This window comes from Tupaia chinensis, unplaced genomic scaffold (assembly GCF_000334495.1).
Source record: "Tupaia chinensis unplaced genomic scaffold, TupChi_1.0 Scaffold000206_1, whole genome shotgun sequence".
NCBI lineage: Eukaryota > Metazoa > Chordata > Mammalia > Scandentia > Tupaiidae > Tupaia > Tupaia belangeri.
Window position 1 is genome coordinate 2,452,772 of NW_006159681.1, and position 26,050 is coordinate 2,478,821.

Below are 26,050 nucleotides of genomic sequence, written 5' to 3' on the forward strand. Positions count from 1 at the left end.
GGATGTTTGTCTCACCCTAGGGAAGGAAAATTATAATTTAGTCAACAGAGGCCAAGCTTTCAAGAAAATAAACAGAATTCTGCAGTAAGGGGAGGGGTTGCAGAGGGGAAAGCCATAGCACTGGAGAAACTGTTGAAATTGTCCTAGAAATGGGCCCTCTAAAGATTGAGAACGAATCATATGATTTTAGAGTGTTCTTCCCTACAACTTCCCACCATACCATCAGGGCTCCTGTATAATAGCAATGAATTACAGAGGAAAGAGCTTCAAGACAAAGTCTCTGTGAGGAGGAGGACTTAGGGAAGCTTAAAGTCAAGACATGAGAGAAACAATGACACTAGAAGAATTTGAAGAAATTTATAACCCTCAGTTATAATTTATTTCCTAGTCTAACATCTAGTCAGATAACCAGAGATATGACACACATGTCAGAATTGTTACACAAGAAATTTAAGATTAATACGTTAAAACTGAGACAGTATAATAGGCAGGAATAAATGGGTATTATAAACAGACAGATGAAAACTTACCAACCTGCAGAAGCAAGAAGCTCAGAGAACACTAAATGGGATAAATACAAAAAAAAAAAAAAAAGGAAAAGAAAAGAAACCAACCAACTTAGGACAACCATTGAAAGATGTGCTAACATCCCCGATTAAAATTAGAGGAGAAAAAGAAGATAAGACTGAAATTAAAAAAAAAAAAAGAAGAAGAATATAGAAAATCACAAATATGGTCCATTTCAATCTAACAATGTCAATAATTACTTAAAACTGAATAGTCTAAATATAGCAAACAGAAGACAGAGATTGCCGAAGAGGCACTTTTTTTAGAGCTCCAAGTATATACTGTCTATAAAAACTCACTTTTAATACAAATACCTATACCATTTAACATTACAGGGTTGGAGAGAGAGAGATGACTAATCAAAAGAAGTTGGAACAGTTATGAAAAAACAACCTTCAATTACAGTAATTGTAATAGGAGAATTTTAGGACGGGCATCAGAGAAGAGTATCCATGTGTGGTGAGCTTAGGGAGATAAAGATGTTGAAATGAATAAAGAATGTTTAAAACTGAGGAAAAAGTTAGTAGCTATATAAGCATCCTATTCAGAAAAGTAGAGAAGTTAGAAGAGAAACTTGTCCTTTCTTTATTTAACTCTTCATGATAATTTTATTCTGTAAGAATGTTTCCTATTTTCCTTTGATGAAAAGTGAAACTAACAATTGTGGTATGCTACATTTTATTTATTCCAAACAACAGAATACAGTACATCGAGAAAAACATTTGCATGTCCTACAAAAACTGAGAACTGGAGAGTGTTTAAATAGGGTGACCACATAACTTGGCATTCGAACGGAGACAGTAGGTGATAAGCCAGGACTATTCTGGACATTTTTCACTCATATCCCCAAATGAGATCTCTTCTTACAACATCTTACAATTTAATTAGTGCTTCGAGTACAAAAAAATACATACAACATGTAAACAAACCTTGAAGATTTAAAACTGTTTCTTAGAAAGCATTGCAGTAAATGTATAAACTGTTATTCTGCTTACTGACTCACTAGCTATAGAGAAATTTATAAAGACCAAATTCAATCTTAGTTTTCAGATGTCTAAGAGCCCAGAGATGTAGTGAGGGTAATTCCAATAAACAGACCAATGAAAAAATATACAGTCCCATGGGAAAGCCTGAAAGTGAAGGCATGCAGGGCATTACACTTTTTTTAAAGAATGATTTAATTTCATTTATTATTATTTTAAATTAGCTATATGGAATGTGCTTTCACCAGAGAAAGATAGAGACATAAAGAGAGAGAGGGGGTAATTGAGAAAGCAAGTCACCAAGTCTGTGACTCAAACCACAGTCAGCATGTGGGAGTCCAGTGCCTTAACCATCATGACACCTGCTAGCCACCAGGCATTACAGTTTAATAGTAGTCAAATTATTAATAATAATAAAATGATGACTTACATGCTTATGTTGTTCTATACTTTTCAATGTTTTTTTTAATCACTGCTGTAGAAAAAAACTACTTTGTATTCCAACTTGTATCTCACTTATACTTTAGAGTATCTTCATTCTATAAATATCTTCAGTCTACTGAAATTTCATACAAGCAGTGTACAATACAGCACATATTTTTTAAAATTTTATAAGAGGGCATGTGTACACAGAAAAAGACAGAGAAAGGGTGAGAAAACACCCCCATGGAGGATGGCCATGTCACAATTCCTTTTCCATTTCTTTTGGGATCTGGGGCACACATGCACATGCACCCACCATGTTTTTCAAGCTACTGAGTCGAAGACTGTATGGGTGTCCATGTGGGATCCAGGGCCTTAACCACTGTGCCAGAGGCCCATCCCACGTTACTTTCTAAATTGATAACCAATGTATTTTAAATTTTTGTATATACTATTTTAGTAATAAACTGATCTTAAAACATTCTATAAACTTGAAGCTTTACTAACTGAAAATCATATCCTTACCCACCTGCTTCCCATCCATAAGCATGATTACAAGCTAATTAAATTTCTGTTCTATTTCCTCAGCACACATAAAGGGCTTTAAATAGGATTTGATGGTCTCTCTGATGATAATATAGTCAGTACATAGTCACAGTAGGTTAATGAGATGTGTTCCTTCCCTGACAAAACTGTGTACTCTGTAATGGCATTGAACAAACGTGCATGCCTGTTACTATCTTACTATTTTCTTTAATTGGTTACTTTAATGTAAATATTAAAATAATGGCATGCAAAGGAAGCACGGATTTTATTTAATGTTGTGTTGTATATCAATATAAACTGCATACGTTAAAAAAATTCTTAAGCAACTTGTCTCCAAAGCAGCACCTTCTAAAAGAAGATTTAAAACATAATTTATTCCAATTTTGATTTTCTCATTCTGTGGTTCTGTTCTGATCCGTTTTGTTAGTAACAACCAGAATAGTAGGTGCAGAAGAGTGGGGACTATACTATGTATATACACATATATACACACATACACATATATACATATATATAATGAATTTTTTAATTAGCTAGAGTTCCAAAATTCTAGTGAATTCGGTATAATATAAAAGAGACTACAATGAACGTGTTTTGTAAGTAAAAATTATCAGGAAAAGAAAAATAATGAACAGAAAGTCCTCAGCTTATCAGCTGAGAGTATAACAGAAGCAGCAGGGAGGCCGGAGGATTTTCTGTAGGACTTAGGATGGCTCCACGTTCCTTAAAAATTCTGAACTCTGCAGAGGAAGAATATGTAGAAAAGAAGAATGTGACAGAGTAAATAGTTCTCATAAATATTTTGAGTGAGAGATTTTTTTAAAAATTAAAACACCCATGGAAAAAGAGATAAGTTCCAAATGTTCTGGAGGCTTGGCAGCCCTGCAATGGTTGGCATGAAGTCTTCCAAAAACTCTAACTAAAAGCCACCATGACAATGGCATCTGGTTGGACTGTCCACACTCCAGTGGATATTTTATCTGTTAAAGTGGAATTTAAGCTTCCCTATATTGCAATTATAGAAATGTTTTCCTTCTTGCCTCTATTAACCACTGAGAATTTGGTTATCAGAACATCCCAGAGAGCAATATTTTGAAAGTCTTTAAACTTCTAAGGAAAAGAGAAATGTTACCATTTAAATGATGCTAAGTTTGCTGTGCTATGCAAACTGATAGAGCCCACCAAGAAATCTTTGCTAGATTTGATAGTAGAGTATTTTCTTGTAAACTTTATTTTGACTTTGTTAGAATAATATATTTGTGGAAATACTTTGAGAATCCAAATACCAAGATCTTTAAGTAAACAGCAAAAATGAGGTTTAGCTCTTCTTACATATACATTAGTACAACTGGGAAATGGTCATTTTTACTTTTTTCCTTTATGAAATGTGTTTGAGGTCATAAAAATCTTGCAATTTCTGCAATTCACAGAATAATTGTATTATTTGACATTACGGTATTTAACGCTAAAATTGTATAATATCTACTATTTAGCTTAAAACTGTAAAGTACAACTTAAAATCTGTCTAGACAACATGAGAATTTGAATTAGTATCAGGTATACAACTTCAATACTTGCAGTTTTATAATTAATCTAGGTTTTTTTTTTAATTTTTGGAAGTATATATGGAGTGTATATACTCTGGTGTGGTACACTATTCCATAACTTACTTCCTTTGCTTATGTACATTTGTACATCTGCTATCCTTCTTTTTTTGTGTATTTGAATTTCACATAATAAATTTATAATGCCTAGGTACTTGACTCTTTTAAAGAACTTACATATTAAAAATAATTCTCGAAAGTACAAAAAGTCAATTTCAAAAACATTAATTATTATTGGATCATATACTACGCTTGCTCATTAGACTAGGAGTGGATAGTAGCAGAATTCTATTTAAAGTCAGAGGTAGCCAGGCACTCTCCTGGTCTATGCTGATGTAGCAGATTCTAGAAGTAAATAGAGAATACTGGCCATATCCAGTCCATATTCAGTTTTTTAGATGGTTAAAAAGATGTCTTAGAATGTTTTGTCATCGCAGTCAGATTGTTGGTAATCTCCCCAGTGAGGCTTCCTTTTCCTCTTCTAAGGTTACCTTGAACTGCCCAATAATGTGCTCTAGTGTCACCCCTCCGATCTAGAGTTGAACCCTGAATTGACGCTTGTTTAATGACAAAGAGAAATTCTCTACCAGACAAAAACAAGAATGTGTGAATTACCAGGAGTTATTGGCAGCATTTGGAAACACTAGGGGAAAGCCTGCACAAGAATTAAGTCAGCACCAGGGAAGTGGGTCTGATGCTGTAGAAGAGGTTCCAGAAACCAGTTATGTCCGTGCTTAGTTCTAAACACAACATTTAAACCCTGGTCGATGACCCTTGCCTGAAGCTTGATCTCCCCTGGATCGAATGACTGCTGAATTAGGTTACTGAATTACTAACTAGGTTCAGGTTTTTTGAAACATTTCTGTTAAGAATGTTTTTAGGTAATGAGGCATTTTTCCTATCAGAATAATTCAGTCTACTAGTGCCCAAGGTAGACAGTGGGTAGTGGGAAACATCGCATAAAGATCCAGGTGCATAATAGCCGTCACTGATTTGATCAATCACGGAGAAAGCTTAGGTTCGAGTCTTTGGTCTGCGAGAGAAGGTTGGGTAGTGGGAAAACATTGCATAAAGATCCAGGTGCATAATAGCCATCACTGATTTCATCAACCAAGAAGAAGCTTAGGTTCGAGTCTTTGGTCTGCGAGAGAAGGTTGGGTAGTGGGAAACATCGCATAAAGATCCAGGTGCATAATAGCCATCACTGATTTGATCAACCAAGGAGAAAGCTTAGGTTCGAGTCTTTGGTCTGCGAGAGAAGGTTGGGTAGTGGGAAAACATTGCATAAAGATCCAGGTGCATAATAGCCATCACTGATTTGATCAATCAAGGAGAAAGCTTAGGTTCGAGTCTTTGGTCTGCGAGAGAAGGTTGGGTAGTTGACGTAAATATCCTCTCTTGCATCATCCACAGGTTGGTTGGTGGAGTTGGGACACCTATAATTGTTGCCTGCCTAGAAAGAAAAATAGCAAAAGATGTCAATAATTCACTGCATTTCATCTGCTAATAAGGACACTCAAAACATAAATCTTTTCTCAATCCAATCATGATACAAGTCAAATTTCCTCCACAAGTTTGTAAAACATTTTCTTCATTGTATTGAACTTCTGTTAGAAATCACATTCTTGATTTGTAGACTGAGAAAGATGTAACAGAAACCTAATCTAGAATCTCACTTGCTATATTGTGTTTTGCATTACCAATGTCAATGTAGAATGCCCTCTCTCAGTATTGGACTACTTTGACAGAAACATTTTCATTTTTATATGGAAAGTCTAGTATAGTATTTCCCCATTCTGGAAATCCATTAATGTCTGCTGAATAAATGTCTTAATAGACAAATGTTTTTAAAGTTCAGTGTTCAAACTTAAAAAATAGACAATTAAATATACTGAAAGAAATGAATGAAGCAAACTGACCTTTGATTTCAAGATGCTATTACATAATCACCAATCTTCTCTGCCCTAATCAGGTCACTTTGCCCACCTTTATGTATATAAAGGACAGACAGTGTGCAGGCACAAGAAAAAAAGGAAAAAACTGATAGAAAAAATGTGAGAGAGACAGATATTTCAGTGAGTAGTTTGAAAATTGAGAGAGATTGTGTTATTTATTTTGTTTCTAGACAGGCTCTCACTCCATAGCCATTCTTTTACTTTAGCTTCCCAAAACACTTGAATTGCAGGCTCACACTGCCACCATGACTAGTGTTTAGGACTGGAAATCAAACCCAGGCTTCCCACATGGTCCCGGCCTGTAAAGCACAGAGTCTTTGCAGCATGTGCCACTGTGCCTGAGCCAAATATTGGTGTTTTTAAGGAGAAAGAATATGGAAAATTTCAGCCCCATTACTAATATAGCCTGTCTAAAACAAAAAGAAAATACAAGTAGATCCAAAGAAAATACAAAGAATCAAGTAGATATAACTTCTTTCACGGCTTAATTTACTAACTCCAATCATCCTTCAACATATCATCATTCAGCTATAGCCTAAAAAATTAGGTACCCAAAGCAAGCAGTCGAAAAGCTCCTTCTTGGGATCAGCAGATGGCATAATGGTTATATCACTGGACTCACACGTAGTATACTGTGATTCAAGTCCCAGACCTGGCAGCTTAAAACTCATGCCAGGCACGTGTGCCCGTGTGTCCAAAATCCAAGAGGAGAATAGAGGAGAAAGGACTGTGGCGTGACAGTCCCTCCAGAGGATGACATGTTGCTTTCTCTCTCTCTCTTTCTCTCTTTGTGTGTGTGTATTTCTCTGGCAAGTGCTTGTGCCCTATAGCAAAAATCTCTAAAAAAAAAGAAGGAAAATAAAAATCTCCTTCTTTTCCCACGAAATTCACACAGAATTTGGCTTTGTATTCATTTGAGTGGACAAAGGGATACAGATAAAAAAGGAAATCTAGAAATTAGGTATGAGAGAGCACCAGTACTGCTTGCTGAGGCAGCAGATGAAATAGACCAAGGCTGCTTGATTCTGTAGTTGGTGCCAAGAAGAAAGCCAGCTTTTTTGCCAAGAAACAACAGCTTTTTTTTTTTCTTTTTTTTTGTAAATGTAACTACTTAACAAAAGAAAAAAGTTAAATGGATAGAGTGCTAAGATGTCTGAAGCTTTGATACCAGATTGTCAAAACCTCTTAATACTTGACTGTCAGACCATTGCAAATAATTGAATTAAGGGAAAGTAATGTAAATTTAGACAGCATTTGAAGAAATGTTTGTCTTCTTTTAGGTTGCTAAAACAGAATACCATGCATGGGTGATTTATTTTTCACAGTTCTGGAGTCCTAGAAGTTCAAGATCAAGTGTCTGGTGAGGGCTTGCTTCTTAGCTATCTTATTGTATTCTCAGAGCAGAGACAGAGAGGAAGCAAGTGCTCTGTCTTTTCCTACACAGGAGCTATCTAATCCTATTACAAAGGCCCTCCACCATCATGTCCAAAGGCCCCGCCTCCTAATGCCATCATAATGGGTGTTAAGAGTTCAACATATGAATTTGGAAGGGACCCAAATATTCAAATTATAACAACATTTTATTATAAAATGTAATAAACAGAAAGAGAAGCAGGGGATAGATTTTCGGCCCAAGAAGTAACCAATTCTTCTGACACCTCTTTGTGGACTTTAACCCTCCAGAATTATGACAGGTTTTCTGCTGTTTTAACCCACACAGTTGGTGATTTAGTTACAGCAGCCCTAGGGAATTTAGACAGATTTTGGTAATACATAATGTTGGTTGTTACTATCGGTGTAATTGCTCCTGTAGTTATAGCAACATAAAAAAAGTTGTTTCAAGGGGCATTCAGAATAAGGGAATAGTTCAGAAAATAACTGTTTTCTCTAATAGCTCAGATTCGAATTATAGGCAACTGCGTAGCCAGGTTACTGGAGGAAGAATAAAAAATAAGATTGCTAACCACAAAATAAACCGAGTGTACTAAACATTTATGAATTACAAAAAATAAATAAATAAGAAGGCAATTTGAGCAAACTTACCTTAGTCTTTGAATCCCAGAACTCTTTAAGACGAATTATTTTCTGTCTCTTTCTCCTTCTGGAAAGTATATTCAACAGAGAATGGCAAGATATTATCCCCCAGCACAAGCCTATTTCAAATACTCCCTACATCACTGCTTCAGTTCACATGCTCCTACTGGCTACAGTTGGCTTTCGCCCACTTATCCAAAATTCTACTGACCTAAACTTTTTTCTTTTTTTTCTACTTTCTCCAATATATTCACAGATGGTTGGGTTAACTAAATGTATACCCAGCCAGTATACATTTGTAATTAATTTCAATTATTTCAGTAAAGTATGGTGGTTCACAGTGAGTTATTACATAAGTGGCTTAGAGCCTTCAAAGAAACTCGGGTTTCAAAATGTTTCACAATTAAACCTTCTTTTATTTATTTTTATTTGTATTACTTATTTATTTATTTATCTTTTACATTCAATGTATATCATTATAGCATACCAAAAGAATTTTCCTATCCTGAATACACTGTATATTGGCTCAATCAAAGATATTACCATGCCTACCATCGACAAAAAATTTTCCATTTTGTGTCCTGTAAATGTTTTGCTTCTTTCTTTTTCCTTTTGACTTCCTCCCTCTCACCCTCCCTCATTGCCCACCCTCCTCCCACACTGTCTGTGGTATCCAGTTGCTCTCCATTCCTTGATACCATCCAATCTCAGTTTCTGCCACTGAGTGTAGAGTGTATATATTAAATGGAGATGTACAATGCCTCTCTTTCATAGTCTGTTTTACTTCATTTAGCATGTGTGCTTGCCAGAGAGACAAAGAAACAGAAAGTGAAAAATCACCCCTCAGGTGAATGGCCATACCGCAATCCCGTCTCCTCCATTCTCCTCTCAGGATTTTGGGCATGCACACACATGTCCCCAGTGTGAGTTTTAAGCCACTGGGTCCAGGACTCAAACCGTGGTCAACCATGTGGGAGTTCGGCAATGTAACCATTATCAACTGATTTTTGACAAAGGGTACAAATTAATTCCGTGGGAAAAAGAAAACTTCTTTAGCAAATGATGCTGGAAAAGATGGGCATCCACCCACAGAAAGATTAAACTGGACTCCTAACTCTTGCCATTAACAAAAATCAACACCAAATGGATCAAAGATCTAATCCTAAGACCTTAAACTATAAAACTATGAGTGAATAACACAGGGTAAACTGTTGGAAATAGCAGAGTAGGAAAAACTTCTTAAATAAAACCCTGAAGCACAGGTAACAACCCTAAAAATAGAGAAGTGGGATTACATCAGATTAAAAAGCTTCTACACAGCAAAAGAAACAATGGTTAGAGTGAATCAACAACCCTCAAAATGGGAGACAATATTTGCAAACTATGCCTCAGATAAGAGACTGATTACAAGAATACACAGGGAACTCAAGCAGCTGACAATTAAAAGATGGTCAAATGAGCTGAACAGATGACTCTCTAAGAAAGACATATGAATAGTCAAAAACCACCTGAAAAAATGTTCAGCAACCCTTATCATAAGGGAGCTGCAAATCAAAACGACAATGAGATACCACCTAATCCCAGTCAGAATGGCTAAGATTAAAAAAGTAAAGAATGACAAGTGCCCATGAGGCTGTGGAGAAAAGGGAAGCCTCCTTCATCATTGGTGGGAGGGTAAAACGTCTTTTAAATGCTAACAGTGTAACTTCTTAGATGACAATGATAATATCACAAAGCATTATAAAATCTAGGTGTTATTCTAAAATGTCTATTTGAATTATTTTATTTAGATTTCAGTAGAACTTTACTCAACAGATTAGGGAACTGAGGTGTCGAGAAGAGTGATCTGCCCAAGCTTATGGTTAGCTAAGTGGTAGTGCCGTGGTTTAAACCCGCAGCCCTCTGTTTTGACTACTGGGGTCTCTGACTCCTGAAGTCACTTTGTTTAGGCTGAGTGCACCATCCAGAACCACACCGTTCAATAACTCTCCACAGTTCCAATGAAACTTGTAAAATCTAACTCCAGGAGGAATTTCAGAAGATGAAATACAAGAGAAGTAAAGAAGCTACTATAATTGATTGCAATAGATGATATAACCATATCATAAGTTATGAAAAAAGTTATTATGGGAAAATGTTGTCTGTTTCTTTTCCATCTCCCTAAAGAAATGATTCTTACTAAACAACAGAAGATATTAATATGTGTATATTATATATACACATAAATACATTTGAATTTCTTTTTTCTTTTTAATTTGCCAGATGGTGTGTGCACTTGCCAGAGAGAGACAGAAACAGGGAGAGGGAGAGATCACCTCCCAATGTGCTATAGTCATGCCACAACCTCTTCATCATTTCTCCAGTCTCTGGGATTTGAGGCACACATGTACATATTCTTGGTGTGGTTTTCAAGTCACTAGGTTGGGAATCCAAGTCAAATGGTGGGCCATGTGGCATCCAGCTCTCTTAACCTGCAGACCATGACTTACCCTATGTATCCATTAAAATAAGCCTAGACAACACATCACAATGAAGAGAAAACACGGAGCTGAGGGCATGTGCTCAGTCTGTACTGCTGTTCACTGCTGAGCTATTTGCAGCTTTGAAGTTCAGTCCCCTCATCTGTAAAACAGAGGCTGTGGACAAGCCAAGACTTGTTCTAGGTCAGCCAACTGTTCCAGTTTGCCTAGGACTAAGGACTTTCCTGGGATGAGCAATTTTCAACGCTGAAAGCAGGAAGGTCTCAGGTAAGGCAAGCCACCCTTTCGATTGTGAACATTCACAGACAACAACTGTGAAACAAGGGTCTACCATTTTTCTCTGAGATAGCAAATTTCTACAAACACAGGTGCTAATCTATAGATCAAACTTGGGCTCCTCTCAGGGTTACCAGGGCTATATACATCCTGGCCACATTCCCTTCCTACATGGAAGGCACAAAAGCCCAGTGCGGAGAAATCGCTCCTGGTGACCTTGGGTTCCAGGCCACCATGCACTGGGTGTGCAGAAGGAGTGGGGTTTTGTTCAGGCGAACTGTCTGATTGACTCTGACGTCTATCCATGTCCTACATTTGAAACTACAGGGTTATTTTAAATAATTGGTAAGACCAGGTCCAGAGGATCATTGCACAAGTCCTGGGGTCATTTTCAAAGTATTTCTATTTGAAGTAACCACCACCAACTGAAACCAAGGTAGGACTTCTCCTTTCTGGAGTTCAGCCATGGTTATGCATTCAAGTCCACTTCTCTACCGTTCAGCACATTCAACCAATGGGGACACTGGGTTCTACAGTTTAGTTTAGCTTTTCATGTATAAGTGATGCATTTTCATAAAGCAAAATCCATCATGTCCAACATCTGTGACCCTCCAGAGATCTATCCTGTGTTCCTGAACACTCTCCCTGCCATCTCTTGCCCCCAGCGCATTTTATCAGCCAAGGTGAAGCAATTGAGAAATCCTAGGTGCCAATACCATCCACGTTCCTTACCACAGTTCGCTAATTTCTAGTCAAGGAAGGGTTTGAGGGTAGCCTGTGATGGAGAGAGAGGCTGCATGTTTCAATTTAATTAGACAAATGCTTACCGAACATCCGTTATTTAGACAGATCAGTGCTAAATGCTATCAAACAGTGAAAAATGAATAAAACACCATTCCTGACGCTATGAATAGAAGGAAGACAAGCATGACGTGACTAAAATACAAAACAGGGTGTGAGGAGAAGCAGATAAGAAGTACAAGATGATTCCAGATGGTGACATCATGTCTGTTGGCAGGGACAGACAAATAGGACAGGCCTCACAGAGTAGACAGGTATTCTGAACCTTGAATAATACCAGGTTAAGGCCAGAGGTGGAAAAATGGCATTTGAGCAGTGTATCAAACGGGAAGACAACGTGTGCCTGTTCAAAGGATCAAAGTTACAGCTTTAACAAAATTTGTCAGCATAGGGGAATACGAAAAGTAGAAAATAGAATGAAAATGACTGTGGTCATGAGGTAGGACACCTTCAGTGACAAAGTTAATGAGTGTTCACATTATTCTGGTAGCAGTGGGAAGTAGATAAAAAGGGTTAAACAGGAAGACACAGTCAATCTATATTTTAACAGGAGTGGACCCAGGAAAAATGAATGGGTTAGAAAAAGAGACTATATCCAAAGCATACAGGGGAGTGTTCCTAAAATCAGGAACAGCCCGTGCAGAATCAGAGGTGAAGAAATGGGGACGGATAGAGAAACCTCCTGAAGTCAATGGCACAAGCCACACGTGGAGTGTGTGTGTGTGTGTGTGTGTGTGTGAGTTGGTAACATTCCTAGGGGATGAGAACAGGGATGGATATATTTATTTACCTAGAACATGTCTAGTAAGTGACTAAGATATGCCCAGTCTATAACATGTAGACATCAAAAGTATGGGCCCTTTCTCCCTTAAGAAGAGAACACCTTAGATGAAACCATTTTGAAAGGAATAGCTTTAACCCCCTATGATTATAGTGACTAAGTATGACAGATGTCTAAACAAGTGGGTTGATAAATGTGGGAAATCTAGAAAGGGAAGAAAGGGTCATCCCTAAAACCCTAGAAAATCCCCACATGTGCCACCAGATAGAAAGAAAGTAGGACAATTTAGTGGAGGTCAAATGATCACCTCCTCTCTCTAAAGTCACCCTTCCACCCCCTAATCTTCCTCAGTAATGTTTACTGCTAGCACTGAGAAAGCTTGTTCCTGAGAATACAAAACCATTTAAAATTATGTTGTTTGCTTATTAGAATATGAGCTTCGTTATATCTTATTGACCATTTTGCAAAAAAAGTATTTAATGACTGAATAAATTAAAGCACCTTCAGTGTTCAACCTTGTTTTTCCCCTTCTCAGAATCAATCTTTCTCTCTCCCCCTCCATCCTAGCTCTTTCTCTCACAGAGATGCACACACACTACCCTCTAACAAATAGCTTTTTTCTTGGAGGAGAAAGATGGAGACAGAGCACAGTCATCAGACAAAAATGAACAGGACAGATTGCCAACTGCTACTATTTTTTTTAAGATTTGCCAGAGGGCACATGCACTCACTGGAGAGAGACAGAGAAAGAGGGAAAGTGAGAAATCCCTCCCCCCATGGGACATGATAGCACCGCAATCCCTTTTCCTCCATTTCTCCTTTCAGGTTTCAGGGCATGCATACACATGCATCAGACATGTTTTTCAAACCACTGGGTCCTGAACCCCAACCACATGGTTGGCCACATAGAATCCAGCCACCTTAACCACCATTTCGCTGGCTGGTACAACTCCTACTAACTTTTAAATGAACTAGTCCAGCTTTCCCCTCTAATATCACCACAATTATTTCTCGTTTGTGTAAGAAGAGTTCTTGAAAAGATACATACGTCGATTCTGAGACAGCTTGACAAATCATCGAGTTATTAATGGAGAACCACTAACGTCAGAATCACCTGGGTAACCGAGGTTCAGGATAAGCTGCAGTACTCACCTGTTACATGAAATGACAGTGATGATGATAACTACGATAACAAGCAACAATAAAACCGTCCCTGTGGCCACAAAGAGGATGTAGTGGTTATTGGTTTTCCCTAGGAGAAAAAATATAGTAAAAATTAGGAATTTAACTAAAGACAGAAAAAAAAAGGAAAATATAAACAGGGTAGATCAGAGAGTAACATGAGAAACAAAGAATTCTGTAAATGATAGGAGCTATGGGAAGGAACAATTTTTCTTTTAGAGACTTGTAAATATTTCTAACTTATCACATACTGTTATTAATCACCTGGTTAAATTGGGCTTAGCACCTTAAGAAGGAGAATATAAAGATTGTTCATACAACATAGATATTACTTCGTTTTAATAGACTCCTGGTCATTTAAACAGAATCTTTTTTTTTTTTAACTTGCCATGGGGCATGTGCATTCACCAGAGACAGAGAGCGAAAAAGAAAGAATGCACACACACCCCCAATAGTAAGCGCTATGACCATGTCACAATCTCTTCTCCTCCATTCTCTCAAGATTTGGGCACACATGCACACATAGCCAGTGTGATTTTCAAGCCACTGGGTCTGGGACTCAGACTCCAGCATCAGCCATGTGAGATCTAGCTGCCTCAATCACACCACTTGACCAGCCTTAAACAAAATCTTTTGTTTAAAAAAAAAAAAAAAGAATATTGAAATAGTATATGTGAAGACTATTTTTATATGTCTGATATATTAAGTACACTCAACCCCAAAAAATACGTAACTCCGACACTTATAAGTAGAATTTTGCTTAACATATTTTCTATGCAATTTGTTAATGTTAAATAATCAGGAAAAATATGCTACTCTGACCGACATTTAACTGGAAACTTACAGTGACTCAAGAATCCAAAATTCTTATCCTAAGGCTCTCACTATTTAGACAATTGACCTCCAGAAAATTCCTTACACTTCTCTGCACTTCTCTGTTTCTTTATTTGTTCAATGACAGCAGCTCTAATTACATCACAAATTGTGGTAAGAATCTAATGAGTCAATATTAAAAAGAGTGGTGAACAATGACCAGAGAAGTGTCACCTCGGTGTTGGGATCAGGGAGGTAAGAGACTGTTTTACCTTCTTTACTGAACTCCTCCCCCTTCACACCTTACCCACTCTACCCACAAAGCACCTGACTAGACACTTCGCACCACAAGGGAACTCTGAGGGCTGGCAGGAATGAGATTGAATTGAAATATAGCAGTTCTCTTTATGGGCAGCAAACTTGCCAATTTCCCTCATGGAAGGACATAGACTATCAGGGGACAGCACAACGTTTTCCTTTCTTGAAATGGAAACTCTGATATTTATACCGATTCCCAGGCTCTCTGGTATCCCACTGTACCCTGGAAATCATGCTTTTCAACTGATTCTTCTCCATCTTCTCTAGGATTATTTATTCCTCCCTAATCCACTAATTAGCTGAAAGAGTTTCAGGATAAGAACTTAAAGTCTGGACCCTCTATTCTTTTATTATTATTATTATTTTAATTTGCCAAGGGACCCATGCACTTGCCTAAAAGAAACAGAGAGATGGAGAAAGCACCACCCCCAGGGGGTGTTGTCATACCACGATCCCTTCTCCATTATTTCTCCATCCTGTTGGGATTTAGAACACAAATGCACACACACCTGTATGTGTTTCAAGCTACCAGGGCTGGGATTCAAACAGTGTAGTCAACTGTGTGAGATTCAGCTCCCTTAACCACTAGATCATGGGGCCAGCCCATAGACCAATCATTCTTTTGTAAGCTTTATTACAAAGAAAACCTAAGACAAATAATATACATTGGGTTCTCAGGGTTTTTTTTAAAATAAATCATTTAACATAGACTCCACATATAAGTGAGATTATACAGTACTTTCCTTCCCATGTCTGGTTTATTTCACATAGGATAATGTTCTCCAGATTCCTCCATCTTGTCTCAGGTGACCAATTCCACCCATTTTGATGGATAAATAGTACTCTATTGTGTACATAACCTACATATTCTTTAAACACACACACACATTTTCTTTAGCCATTCCTTCATTGATGGACATGTAGGTTGTTTTCTATGTCTTGACTATTACGACATCAATATCATAAACACAGGGGTACAGATTTCTCTTTCAGATATTGCTTTTATTTCCTCTGCATAAACACTCGACCTAGGGATTTCTGAGTCACACACACACACAAAAAAAAAGTAGCTTTTTTTTTACTTTTATGAGAAACTTCTATGTTGTTTTCCATAATGGCCATGTCAATTTACATTCACCAACCCTGTACAGAGTTCCATTTTTTTCACATTCTTGCCAACACAGATTATCGTTTATCTTTTTTATAGTAGGCATCCTAACAGGCGTGAAGTGATAGTGGTTCCTTGTGGTTTAGATTTACATTTCCTTGATGATTAGTGATGCTGAGCATCTTTTCATAAGATGTCTTAGCCTGTTTGTTTTAATGTCTTCAGTAAGAATATGGCAGTGTCAGTCCATTGTTCATTTTTTAATCAGGTCGGTTTTTTGCAATGAAATCCTGTCACTTATGAAAACATAAATGACCTTAGCAGACAGAGTTGACCGAAGTAAGCCAGACACAGAGAAACAAATACGGTATGGTTTCCTGCATTTGCAGAATCTAAAAAAGTTGAACTCATAGAAGGAGCATAGAACAGTGGTTGCAAGGGAATGGGTAGATATGGCCAAAGGGTGCAAAGTTTGTTATGATTTCAACAAGTTCTAGAGATCTACAGCATGACATGGGTGATGATGGATGTGTTGATTAATTTGATGTGTGAATCATTACTGCTAACTACTGTTTTATACATTTGCTTGAAGGACACACATGCTGAAAAGCTGAGTGACCTGAAGATGACCTGCAGGGAAGGAGTGAAAATGTGGGCTGCAGCAGAGCAACCAATCAGAACAGTCGTAGTTTCAGTAATAGACCAATGGAACTGCTGCTCAAAATAGCCAATCAGAACTGCACAAATTTCAATCATTCATGTGCATCCATACAGAGCAGGCTGAAGACTTGGACAGGAATTATTCTTCTATAAAAGACTGAGCATCCTGAATGTGTTTGAGGAGGCAATCTTTAGAGCAAGATAGCCCCCTGCCTCATGGCTAATATGACCCATAATAAAGCCTTCCTCCTCAACAAACCTTGCGGAACAGAGATTGACTTTTCTAGCAGCAAGTGACTGATTTACAGGCCCTATCAAGTTGTTTGGTAACAATATCAAATCATCATGTTTATTTCTTGAACATATTTAATTCTTATTTAACAATTATATATTTTTTTAAATTTTAAAGCAGATTTTTCTTTAGATTTGGGGAATATATTTTAAATTTTCTACATGACATATTGCTTTTGTAGTCAGGGAAAAATGTTAATGTCTGTACACTTAAAATATTCTACAAAATTTTCATGGTTATATTTAAAGTGAAGAATACAGAAAACTTTTTAGAAGAAACTAGGATCCTTAAGAATTAAGATGACATTCCTTATTAAGCTTTAAATTATATAAATCTTCTTGAAAGTATAACCATGCATAACACTGTTGAATTATAAATCTGAATTTCAAATACATCTTTACTATGAAATATATTGCCTCTTTTTAACCTTTTCCAGTGTGTTTGGGCTGTTGGAGTCAGATTCCTTTATTCACTCAGTTTTTAAATACATATTATTTTAAATCATACTGTGTATCTGGTACTACAGATAAAGTGGAGGGTACAAAAATTTGATACCTGATTTAATGGAGCTTCTATCATTTTGCTGTCTCTTGTCAATCTAAAATGAAATGTTACTAGACAATTCAAAACAGGCACAGAATGAGTATTTTCCCTTAAGAAACAAGATAAAGTCACTGGGGTCAGGAAGAGATTTGGTCCCACTCCAGAAACACTACAATCTGGAATTTCCTCCCTATAGTTAACACTGCTTTTCACACCTCTCCTGCCCTCTGTTGTTTTCATGTAAATAACAAACATGTAAAACCAGACTGGTATAACCATGCCCTGTATGGTTTGGGTGGAAGGAGGGACTGGAAAAGGAAACCCTTATGGATGTTCGGGGGAGTTAATCGGTAGTTCACAGCATTCATTTTTCTCAAAGCTCTGCTAACAGATCTTAGGTTGAATGATGCCAGCCTGGAGCCCCTCTCTTATAGAAAGAATTATTATCTGACTTTTCTCACATATATTCCAATGCTGTGTTGATTCATAGGAGGACAAAAGTGTCTTGAACCATAAAGCCATTATTTTCCTCCCATCACAGAAGATAAATACAGTTAAAACAATTTAAAGCAAGTCAGTGAAATATATAAATGAATAATTTACTCCAGGACTGTGACCCTTCAGGCTGAGTTTCTGCTGATGACAAGTATTTATGGCTGAGTAATAAACCCTTAGAAAAGCCTCATGACAGAAGTGCTGCCAAGGCCTTGTCTCACAAAGGGGCAGGCATTCATGTGTATTGTTCATCCTTTATAGTATCTAGGATGGAATTGGGGAGTTGCTAAGCCAAGTAACGTATAACTTAAGTACCTGGATCAAAAACATGGGAAAACTCATAAATCCTGACTCCTAACCTCTGAGCTGAGAAGGGCAATGCTAACCAAAACCACAATGAGATAGCCCCCCACACCTGTTAGAATGACTTTGGTAAAGCAGAATAAAACACAATATGCGTTGGTGAGGAGTGCTTAAAAATGGAACCCTGGGACACTGTTGAAAGACAAATACTGCATGATGTCACTTATACATAAAATCTGAAAGCACTTCATCCACAAAAGCAGAAAGCAGAAAGATGGCTACCGGAGGCTGGGCAGGAGGATGGAGAGGGAGGAAATAGGGAAGTGATGTTCAAAGGGCATGGAGGCTCAAACAGACAGGAGAGATGAGTTTTGAGATCCACTCTACTCTATAGTCAATAATAATGTATATTTCAGAATAACTGAGAGAACAAATTTCCAATGTCTCACCATAAAAATGGTAAGTACACGAGGTGATGAGTAGATTAATTAGCTTGATTTACTTTTTTCACATTGCATATATATATATATATATATATATATCAAAAAATGATATTGCATCCCATAAATGTATACAAATGTGATTTGTCTATTAAAATTGCTAATTAAATTAATTTTTAGAAAGAAGCAGGATTATTAGATCTCACTTTATGTACAGATTGGATATAAACAGTGAGTGAGTTCATGGAAAGCAGATTTATGTGGGATGAGCAATTCAGCATTAATTGGGACAGCCCAAGTTTTGATTTTCTATGTGATACAAACGAATATCCAACCTTAATACCCCATGAAACATTAGTTTGCTGACAACAGAGATGGAAGAAGGGAACTGTGTGGCCTCGTCCTGCCTTCTAAATCTTTCCTTGGAAGACTTCATAGGGCACAATCTTTTAGAAACATTTTTTGACAACTACAAAATGAAAATATAACCAACTTCAAGGGTAACTATAGGACTTAAATAAGATAGATGGGTGTACTATAAATATTTTAAGCACCACATAAAATAACTTATTAATGGTGAATATTTTCACATATACTTACGTTTCATATATGGTACATACATTTCCAATTAGGATTAAATAAATAACTCTCGTCTATTCTTTTTTTAAGTTTCTGCCACAGGGTACGTGCTCACTGGACAGAGTCAGAGGGAAGTAAGAAATCAGCCCAGGCAGTGGGGGGACATGGCCAGGCCACAATCCCTTCTCCGTTCTTCTCTCGGGATGTTGGGTATCATCTCTTCTTCTAATGTGTATATGTCATGTTGAAATAGTCATATGTAACAGAGCTTACCTGTTCCTGTAGCTAGTATCACCTTACTGGAGAAGGACAGGATTAGTGTTGATAAACATATCTGAAATGATTGAGCTTGGAAATAATGGTGGCCCAAAGTCTGTTGAATCATCCTGTATGCGTGAAATGCATCCAGTAGATTTTGGTATGGTAGCAGTATTCCAAGCCTTTGAAGGTCAATTTTCATGGTGTAAATAAGCTTTATAGTCTATATTTTTTAAATAGTTCCTGTTTTACAGCAAGGGAATAAATTATTTTCAGAGAATTAAGGGGCCATGACATCAGTCTCTTACCTTCTTTCTGAGTAAATCGCAACTACTCATTCTCAAAATAAAAGTATTTTCAGATTCTTAACTGGAAACATAGGGCACAGAGAATCTAAACAATTTTTCTGTCATTATAGAGCAACCAATGAGAGAAACAAATTAGGCTACCATTTGCCTCTTGATGAAAAATAGCTTCTCAAATGGCTTAAGCAATTTAAAATTATCAGTTGAAAACATATAGTCTAAGAGGGGCTATAAGTTTTATCTACATGTTATAGTGTAGGTAACAATGGCATAGCTCCGTCTTCTGGCAGCGTAATGTGACACTGGGCAGGACTGTGGCCCAGAGCTCTATACGGTGATCAGCATATGGCCAGGTATGTTGTCAGACATGAGGGCAAAGGGCTGTGAGCACGCCCCGAGCACCATGCCTCACACTTTGCCGTACTTGAGGAGGCCCTCGTTGTGCTGTGAAACGAGGGGGTTGGGTCCCACTCCACAGTACCTTGTCTTTGTACTTTGTTACAGAAGACTTTTGACAGTCCTCACTACAAAGCTACAGACTGCTTCTGTTTCCTTCAATATTCCGTAGTCTATTATTTCTTAGACACTTTCCTTATTTTCCGACAGTTAATTTGTTATAACAGGAAGCCACATCCCCAAGAGTAAAGAACACTACCAGGATTGACAGCTGTTTGATGAGTCAGAAGTTAGTGCATCTTCAAGGCAGTATTACCACGTTCTCATCCAAGCATAGGCCTTGTTTCAGGTACTCTATTTCCTTCCTTGTTTGTGTGTTATAGAATTTCTAATTCCTGCTTTTCTTCCAGACTTGTTCAGATAAGCAGATGCGAGAGCACTAGAAACAAAACTGAGGAGGAAAAGTCTTGGCTACTCCCCTCCTCTGAGTCAAGACCCAAATTTAAGTACTCATAATAAGAACGTGGGGTCTTGCCGAATATCACTTTGATTCACAGACCCAGGAGCAAGTCCCAGAGATCATGTAATCTTTTTATTTTATCTTTTATTTTTAGATTTTTGCCATAGGGTGTATGTGCTTGCTAGAGAAAGAGACAGAGGAAAGGAAAGTGAAAAATTGCCGCGCCAGGCGGGAGGAGGGGACGGCCACGCTGCTGCAATCCCTTCTCCTCCGTTCTCCTCTCAGGATTGTGGCTATGCACCAACGCACGCACACACGCACGCCCGGTGTGACTTGCAAACCCCTGGGTCGGAGACTCGGACTGCAGTTGGCCATGTGGGAGTCCAGCACCTCAACCACGCGCCCCCTGCTGGCCGAGGATCACATCATTTAGGAAACACTCAAGATGGTTCTGACGTGACAATCACTAAACTGCTTTCCTCCGTGGGTCACCTCTCGAGGAACTCTGGCAGCTGATCCCAGTCCCCCAGTGAGTTTCTCCTCCCTCCCCTTTCCTAGAACATAGACTTTATTATTATTTTTTAAACTCATGGATTATTTCTGAAATCTTCCATTGATTATTTTTATACTGCAGTCGACCACGAATAACTAAAACTGGGGGAAAAGACATCCTACACAAAGGAGAAGTCCTGTATTCCAAATCAGAGCCCTGCTCTCTGACTCTAGAAATTAGTCCTCCATATCAAGTGGATTCCCATGGGGTTGCCCATCTATGGTCCAAGGACACCATGCTCAACTAGCCACCTCTAAGGACTTCTGTGAGTCAGACGCTTTTAGATATCACATGATGATTGCCCGAAAAGCCCTGGTGTGGTGTGTTAGCACACATGTGATCTCTTCCACTTCAGGGTTTTTGACATCATTATGGAAATTAGATTTTATTACTTTTCTAAATTTACCGGAGGACGTGTGTCTCACACGTCAAATCTCATCTGGTATCAAAAGCTAAGCAGGGCTGGGCCTAGTTAGTACTTGAATGGGAGCACTGACCAGAAAATTTAGAACCTGTAAATTCTGTCTCTGTCTCTTTGAAATGTATGTAAATCTTTTTAAAAGCTCAATAAGCCTCTTGTCAGCTATAAGACATAGGAATGTCTTTCTTAAGAACCTGGAGGCCATCCCTTTGACATGTGACTATCGAGGAAGAGAGTAGTACCCCTGGTTCTCAGTCTCCATGGGAGGCAGGAGCTGCACATGTGCAAAACTACCTCCTGTCATAAAGACATAAGAAGCTTATGTCTGCCTTTGGATGAAGCCAGTTAACTAACAGCCATGGTCACCCCAGTTACCAGGTGACGCCGGGATGAGCTATGGCACAGCAGGTCTTCTTACTGAAGGCTAGACGCCATTTATTTTTTGAACACATATACAATAGGCTGCACCCACGTGACTATGTAAGTAATTTTTTTTTCTGTCCCCGCAATCTCTGAGCAGATTTCCTGTGATATGTATCACATTCTGATTTAATGTTTATTCAATTAAAACATTTCTTCCTTTCTCTCCACCTTTGTGGAGCAGTTTTCTGGGGAGGAAGGAGATTTTGTTTCTAATTCTACCTCCTTCCCCAGCACACTGTTACTATTATTCTTGTTTAATCAGGTGTTACTCTACATTTCAGGGTTACTGTTATGCTTATCCTCAAGGATATTACAGGACATTTGTTTTTCAAATGCTCTACTGAAAGCAAGATAAACAGCCTGCCATCTGCAGAGTTCACAAAGACGTTTAATAGGCAAACCACCCCATTTAAATATTTTATGATAAAAAATAAAATCACATAAAGATGAGAAAATACAAATGGTCAGAGTATTTTAACATTTAAAAATAAATCTTTGTGGGGAACCAGCAGTTAGCCTAATGGCTATGTCGCTGGACTCCCACGTAGTCGACCACAGTTCGCATCCCAGACCCGGTGGCTTAAAACTCACACCGGGCGCGTATGCGTGCATGTCCAAGACCCCAAGAGGAGAATGGAGGAGAAGGGATTGCAGTGTGACCATCCCCCATGGGGGGTGATTTCTTGCTTTCTGTCTCTATGTCTCTCTCTGTCTGTCTGGCGAGCGCACGCGCCCTATAGCAAAAACCTCTCCAAAAAAATAAAAAAATCTTTGTTATTCTGGGGAGATTTGGGAGGTTAAGCCCAATTATCCCCAAGGATGCAGGGACTATTCTGGATGCCAGCTCTGGTTTCAATGTCATTAAGTCATTGAGTTCTATGGTAGAACAGAAGGAGGGCATGAGTTGAGAGGAAGGAGGAGCACATTTTGGGCTGAATATTTACTGCCAAATATTTTATCATATTAAACCATATTATGAAAAACATTTTTTTTTCCACTAAGTATTTAACAAAACAGGAGCTAATGACTGGCTAGGGGCAATGTGATCTCAGGTACTAATTTCAAAATCTACATATTTATGACTTAGAATCTAGTTATCACCTAATCTCTTTTTAAAAGTTTATTTTGCAATGTGAGGAGTTGGAGGTCCCTCTGACAGGGTCTTACTACACCATAATCTTCCCTCTGCCCTCGCAGGCAGGCATGTTCCGGTTATTCAGATCAACTGCAAATCCAAACCCAGGCCACCCATGGGGCTTGAGTATAACACAGGCAGGCCTCTGCTTTATAAAAGACCCAATCATTTCTTTTTTAAAGATTCATATGATTAGATTTAAAACTGATACCTTTCTTTATTGGGTCAGGAAGAGAAGACAGTAAAAAACATAAAAGTAAAATGACTTGTTTTCATTAAAGTATTTGGGACTTGGCATATGTGCATGTGTTAAGTATGGGAATCAAACTGCTCCAATAATCACATGTATTAATATTATTGCCTATTTACTATGTGCCCACACATGGGCATGCATATACTAATTAGAAGAATGAAAACTTTAGTCTAATGTGCCAAATAAGATATGAAAAATTGAAGGTACTTTGGGCCAGTCCTGTGGTCCAGTGGTTAAGGGAACCAGATTCACATACCTAGCCACATGTAAGAATCCTGGCCCTTGTGGCTTGATGAACATGCTAGGCTCCTGTACGTACCCCAAATCTAAGTAGGGTGGAGAAAGGGAGGGAGAGGGATTGCAGCATGACCAGGTCTATTGAAGGCCGCTTCCCCTTCCCCACCCCCGTCTCCCTGCCTTCTATCTCTCTCTCTGACCACAAGTGCCCTCTGGCAAATTTATTAAAAATTGAAGGCACAGTCATGGCATGATAACCATACTCTATGAGACCATGTTTCCCTATATTTGTACACTTTCTCCTTTTGCAACCCTAATTTTAGGGTTATTTGCACAGGTGTCCTGGAGCATCTTTGATTTTGACACTACAGAAAGTACCACCATTTGTTAATGTACTCTTCTTAATCATCTACGCTGTCTGCATGTGCTTCATCATCACGATAAGGTTTTCTCTTTTCCCCTAACAATGTAACTAAAGCCGTTTTCCACTTTCTGCCCGTCCATTTAGGAACATTAGCATCTCAACTTAATACCTGTGAAAGAATCTCTTCTCATGATTTAATCAAATCTAAGAGTTAACCACTCTTTGATTTAAAACATTATGAACATTTTGGCTACAGTTGTGTTCTAACAAAAGTGAAATGTATTAAGTGAATTCAGGTAATAAACTTCAGAGTAGCCAATGAAGATCACAAAATATTTTATTTTATTACAGTTATACCAAAAGTGTTTTCTTTGTTGAAAATGCCTTTTAAACATTTCTGAGTCAATTTTGGTGTAAATAATAACTTTGAGACACAAATTGGTGTTGAAGATATAGCTCTACAAATGGCAGAGCTATATTCTTTATTCCTATCCTTTTATTTATTTACTTATTTTTTAAGAGATTTTTGCTATAGGGTGTATGCACTCAGCTGGAAGACAGAGAGCCAGAAAGCGAGAAATCATCCCCTTGGAGGGATGGCCACACTGCAATCCCTTCTCCTCGATTCTTCTCTTAGGGTTTTTGGTTTGCATGTACACACACTTGATGTGAGTTTTAAGCCGCCAGGTCCAGGACTTGAACTGTGGTTGACTATGTGGGAGTCCAGCAACATAACCGCTATGCCATGTGCCGGTCCCCCGTCCTTTTAAATAACATGGTTCTCTGCAAATCTACTGTGCTGCCTGTGAGTATTGGAGTCAAGTCAGTGCTGTACATGTCCGAAATATGTCTGGCGAAGTTCGAAGAATGTGATCAACTGTAACACTTAAAACTAGAATTTCAACTAAGGATGAAATCCTATTACTTCTACATGAAGAACTGGGTTTTTTTTTTTTTCAATTTTTAAGTAATTTTCTTCTTTCCTTTGGAGAAAACTTCACACAATCCCCATTATTGGGTTTTTAATAATGCACTAAGAGATGATCATAATCTGTTCATTTCCAGGTGCATTTAGAAAGAAAATTCCTTTTCATGATTATATGTACACACACACACACACACACGTATTTATGATTTTTTACAGTTAGAGTCATTAGGAAGTTCTCTGAAATAAACGCAGCTACAAACGTGTCCTAAGTGCGAAGATAACCAGTACATTTGCTGGAATTTGAATCCCTACCAGGGTCTAAGTTGCTAAAGAAGAAAAGTTTACGAAAAGAATTTGAAATTGAATCTGCAGAAAAAGGCCCACTTCAAGGACAGTGGATACTAAGATCAAGTGCTTTGTAATTCTACCAACTTGCATCGTAGATACCGGGGTTCACTTAGAGCTTGCATTACACACATTCGGTAATGTTATACAGTAGTGCCATCAAATCGGTCTAATGCGTGATCTTCAAGAATTGCGTCTCTGACATTAACTATTCAATTCGCTATCTTCTTTATCTACACCCACGGGGTATATATAAAAAATGATACAGGCAAACACTCCAGGATTTTCTGCTTTAGAAAAAATAGATAAGTCAATATACGGCACTTACGAAACAAATTAACTGAGCGACTACACCTTCTAATGCAATTTCTCCTAAAAGAACTGGTTTGGACAGAAGCAGCTGGAAAGTGAATGGCATAAAAGGCCAGGATTGAGTCATCCACTCGTCTGAGATACTGAAAATAGCGTTCTTCATGTGGATACTCAGCTATCATCCACAATTTCAAAAACTAACCTAAGTCGGGCTGAACAAGGTGGCTGCCTGTCTCCACGAAGGGTATTTTAACCTGTGAGTGGTGACACTGGGGCTCAGGGATCCTGGCCATGTGGCCCCACTGGGTAAGTGACATGTACAGACAGTTTATTTTCCATGGAGGCACAGATAACAAAAGGCTGAGGGTCGTCGCACCTTGTCATGGAAAAGGCAGGTCTGCCAGCCAGGACTTACCCACGAATTACCAGATGACGCCCATGTCTATAACCCTCATATCTACTCTACATGCATGAGAG

At 38.2% G+C, this 26,050-nt stretch overlaps 1 protein-coding gene across 3 annotated transcripts in view; it reads right to left on the bottom strand.

Moving 5' to 3' along the window:
* Nucleotides 1–1,228: 1,228 nt before the first annotated feature.
* The window catches only part of CD226 (CD226 molecule), a 93,455-nt gene continuing 68,633 nt past the window's right edge, over nucleotides 1,229–26,050 (bottom strand). For all 3 annotated transcript variants that reach the window (XM_006147226.3, XM_027771331.1, XM_027771332.1), the window contains 3 exons: nucleotides 13,603–13,702; nucleotides 8,122–8,179; nucleotides 1,229–5,576 (listed from right to left, as the gene is read on the bottom strand). In XM_006147226.3, coding sequence (XP_006147288.1) covers nucleotides 5,463–5,576; nucleotides 8,122–8,179; nucleotides 13,603–13,702 — 272 coding nt within the window. In that variant the 3' untranslated portion in view covers nucleotides 1,229–5,462. The remainder of the gene's footprint in view (nucleotides 5,577–8,121; nucleotides 8,180–13,602; nucleotides 13,703–26,050) is intronic.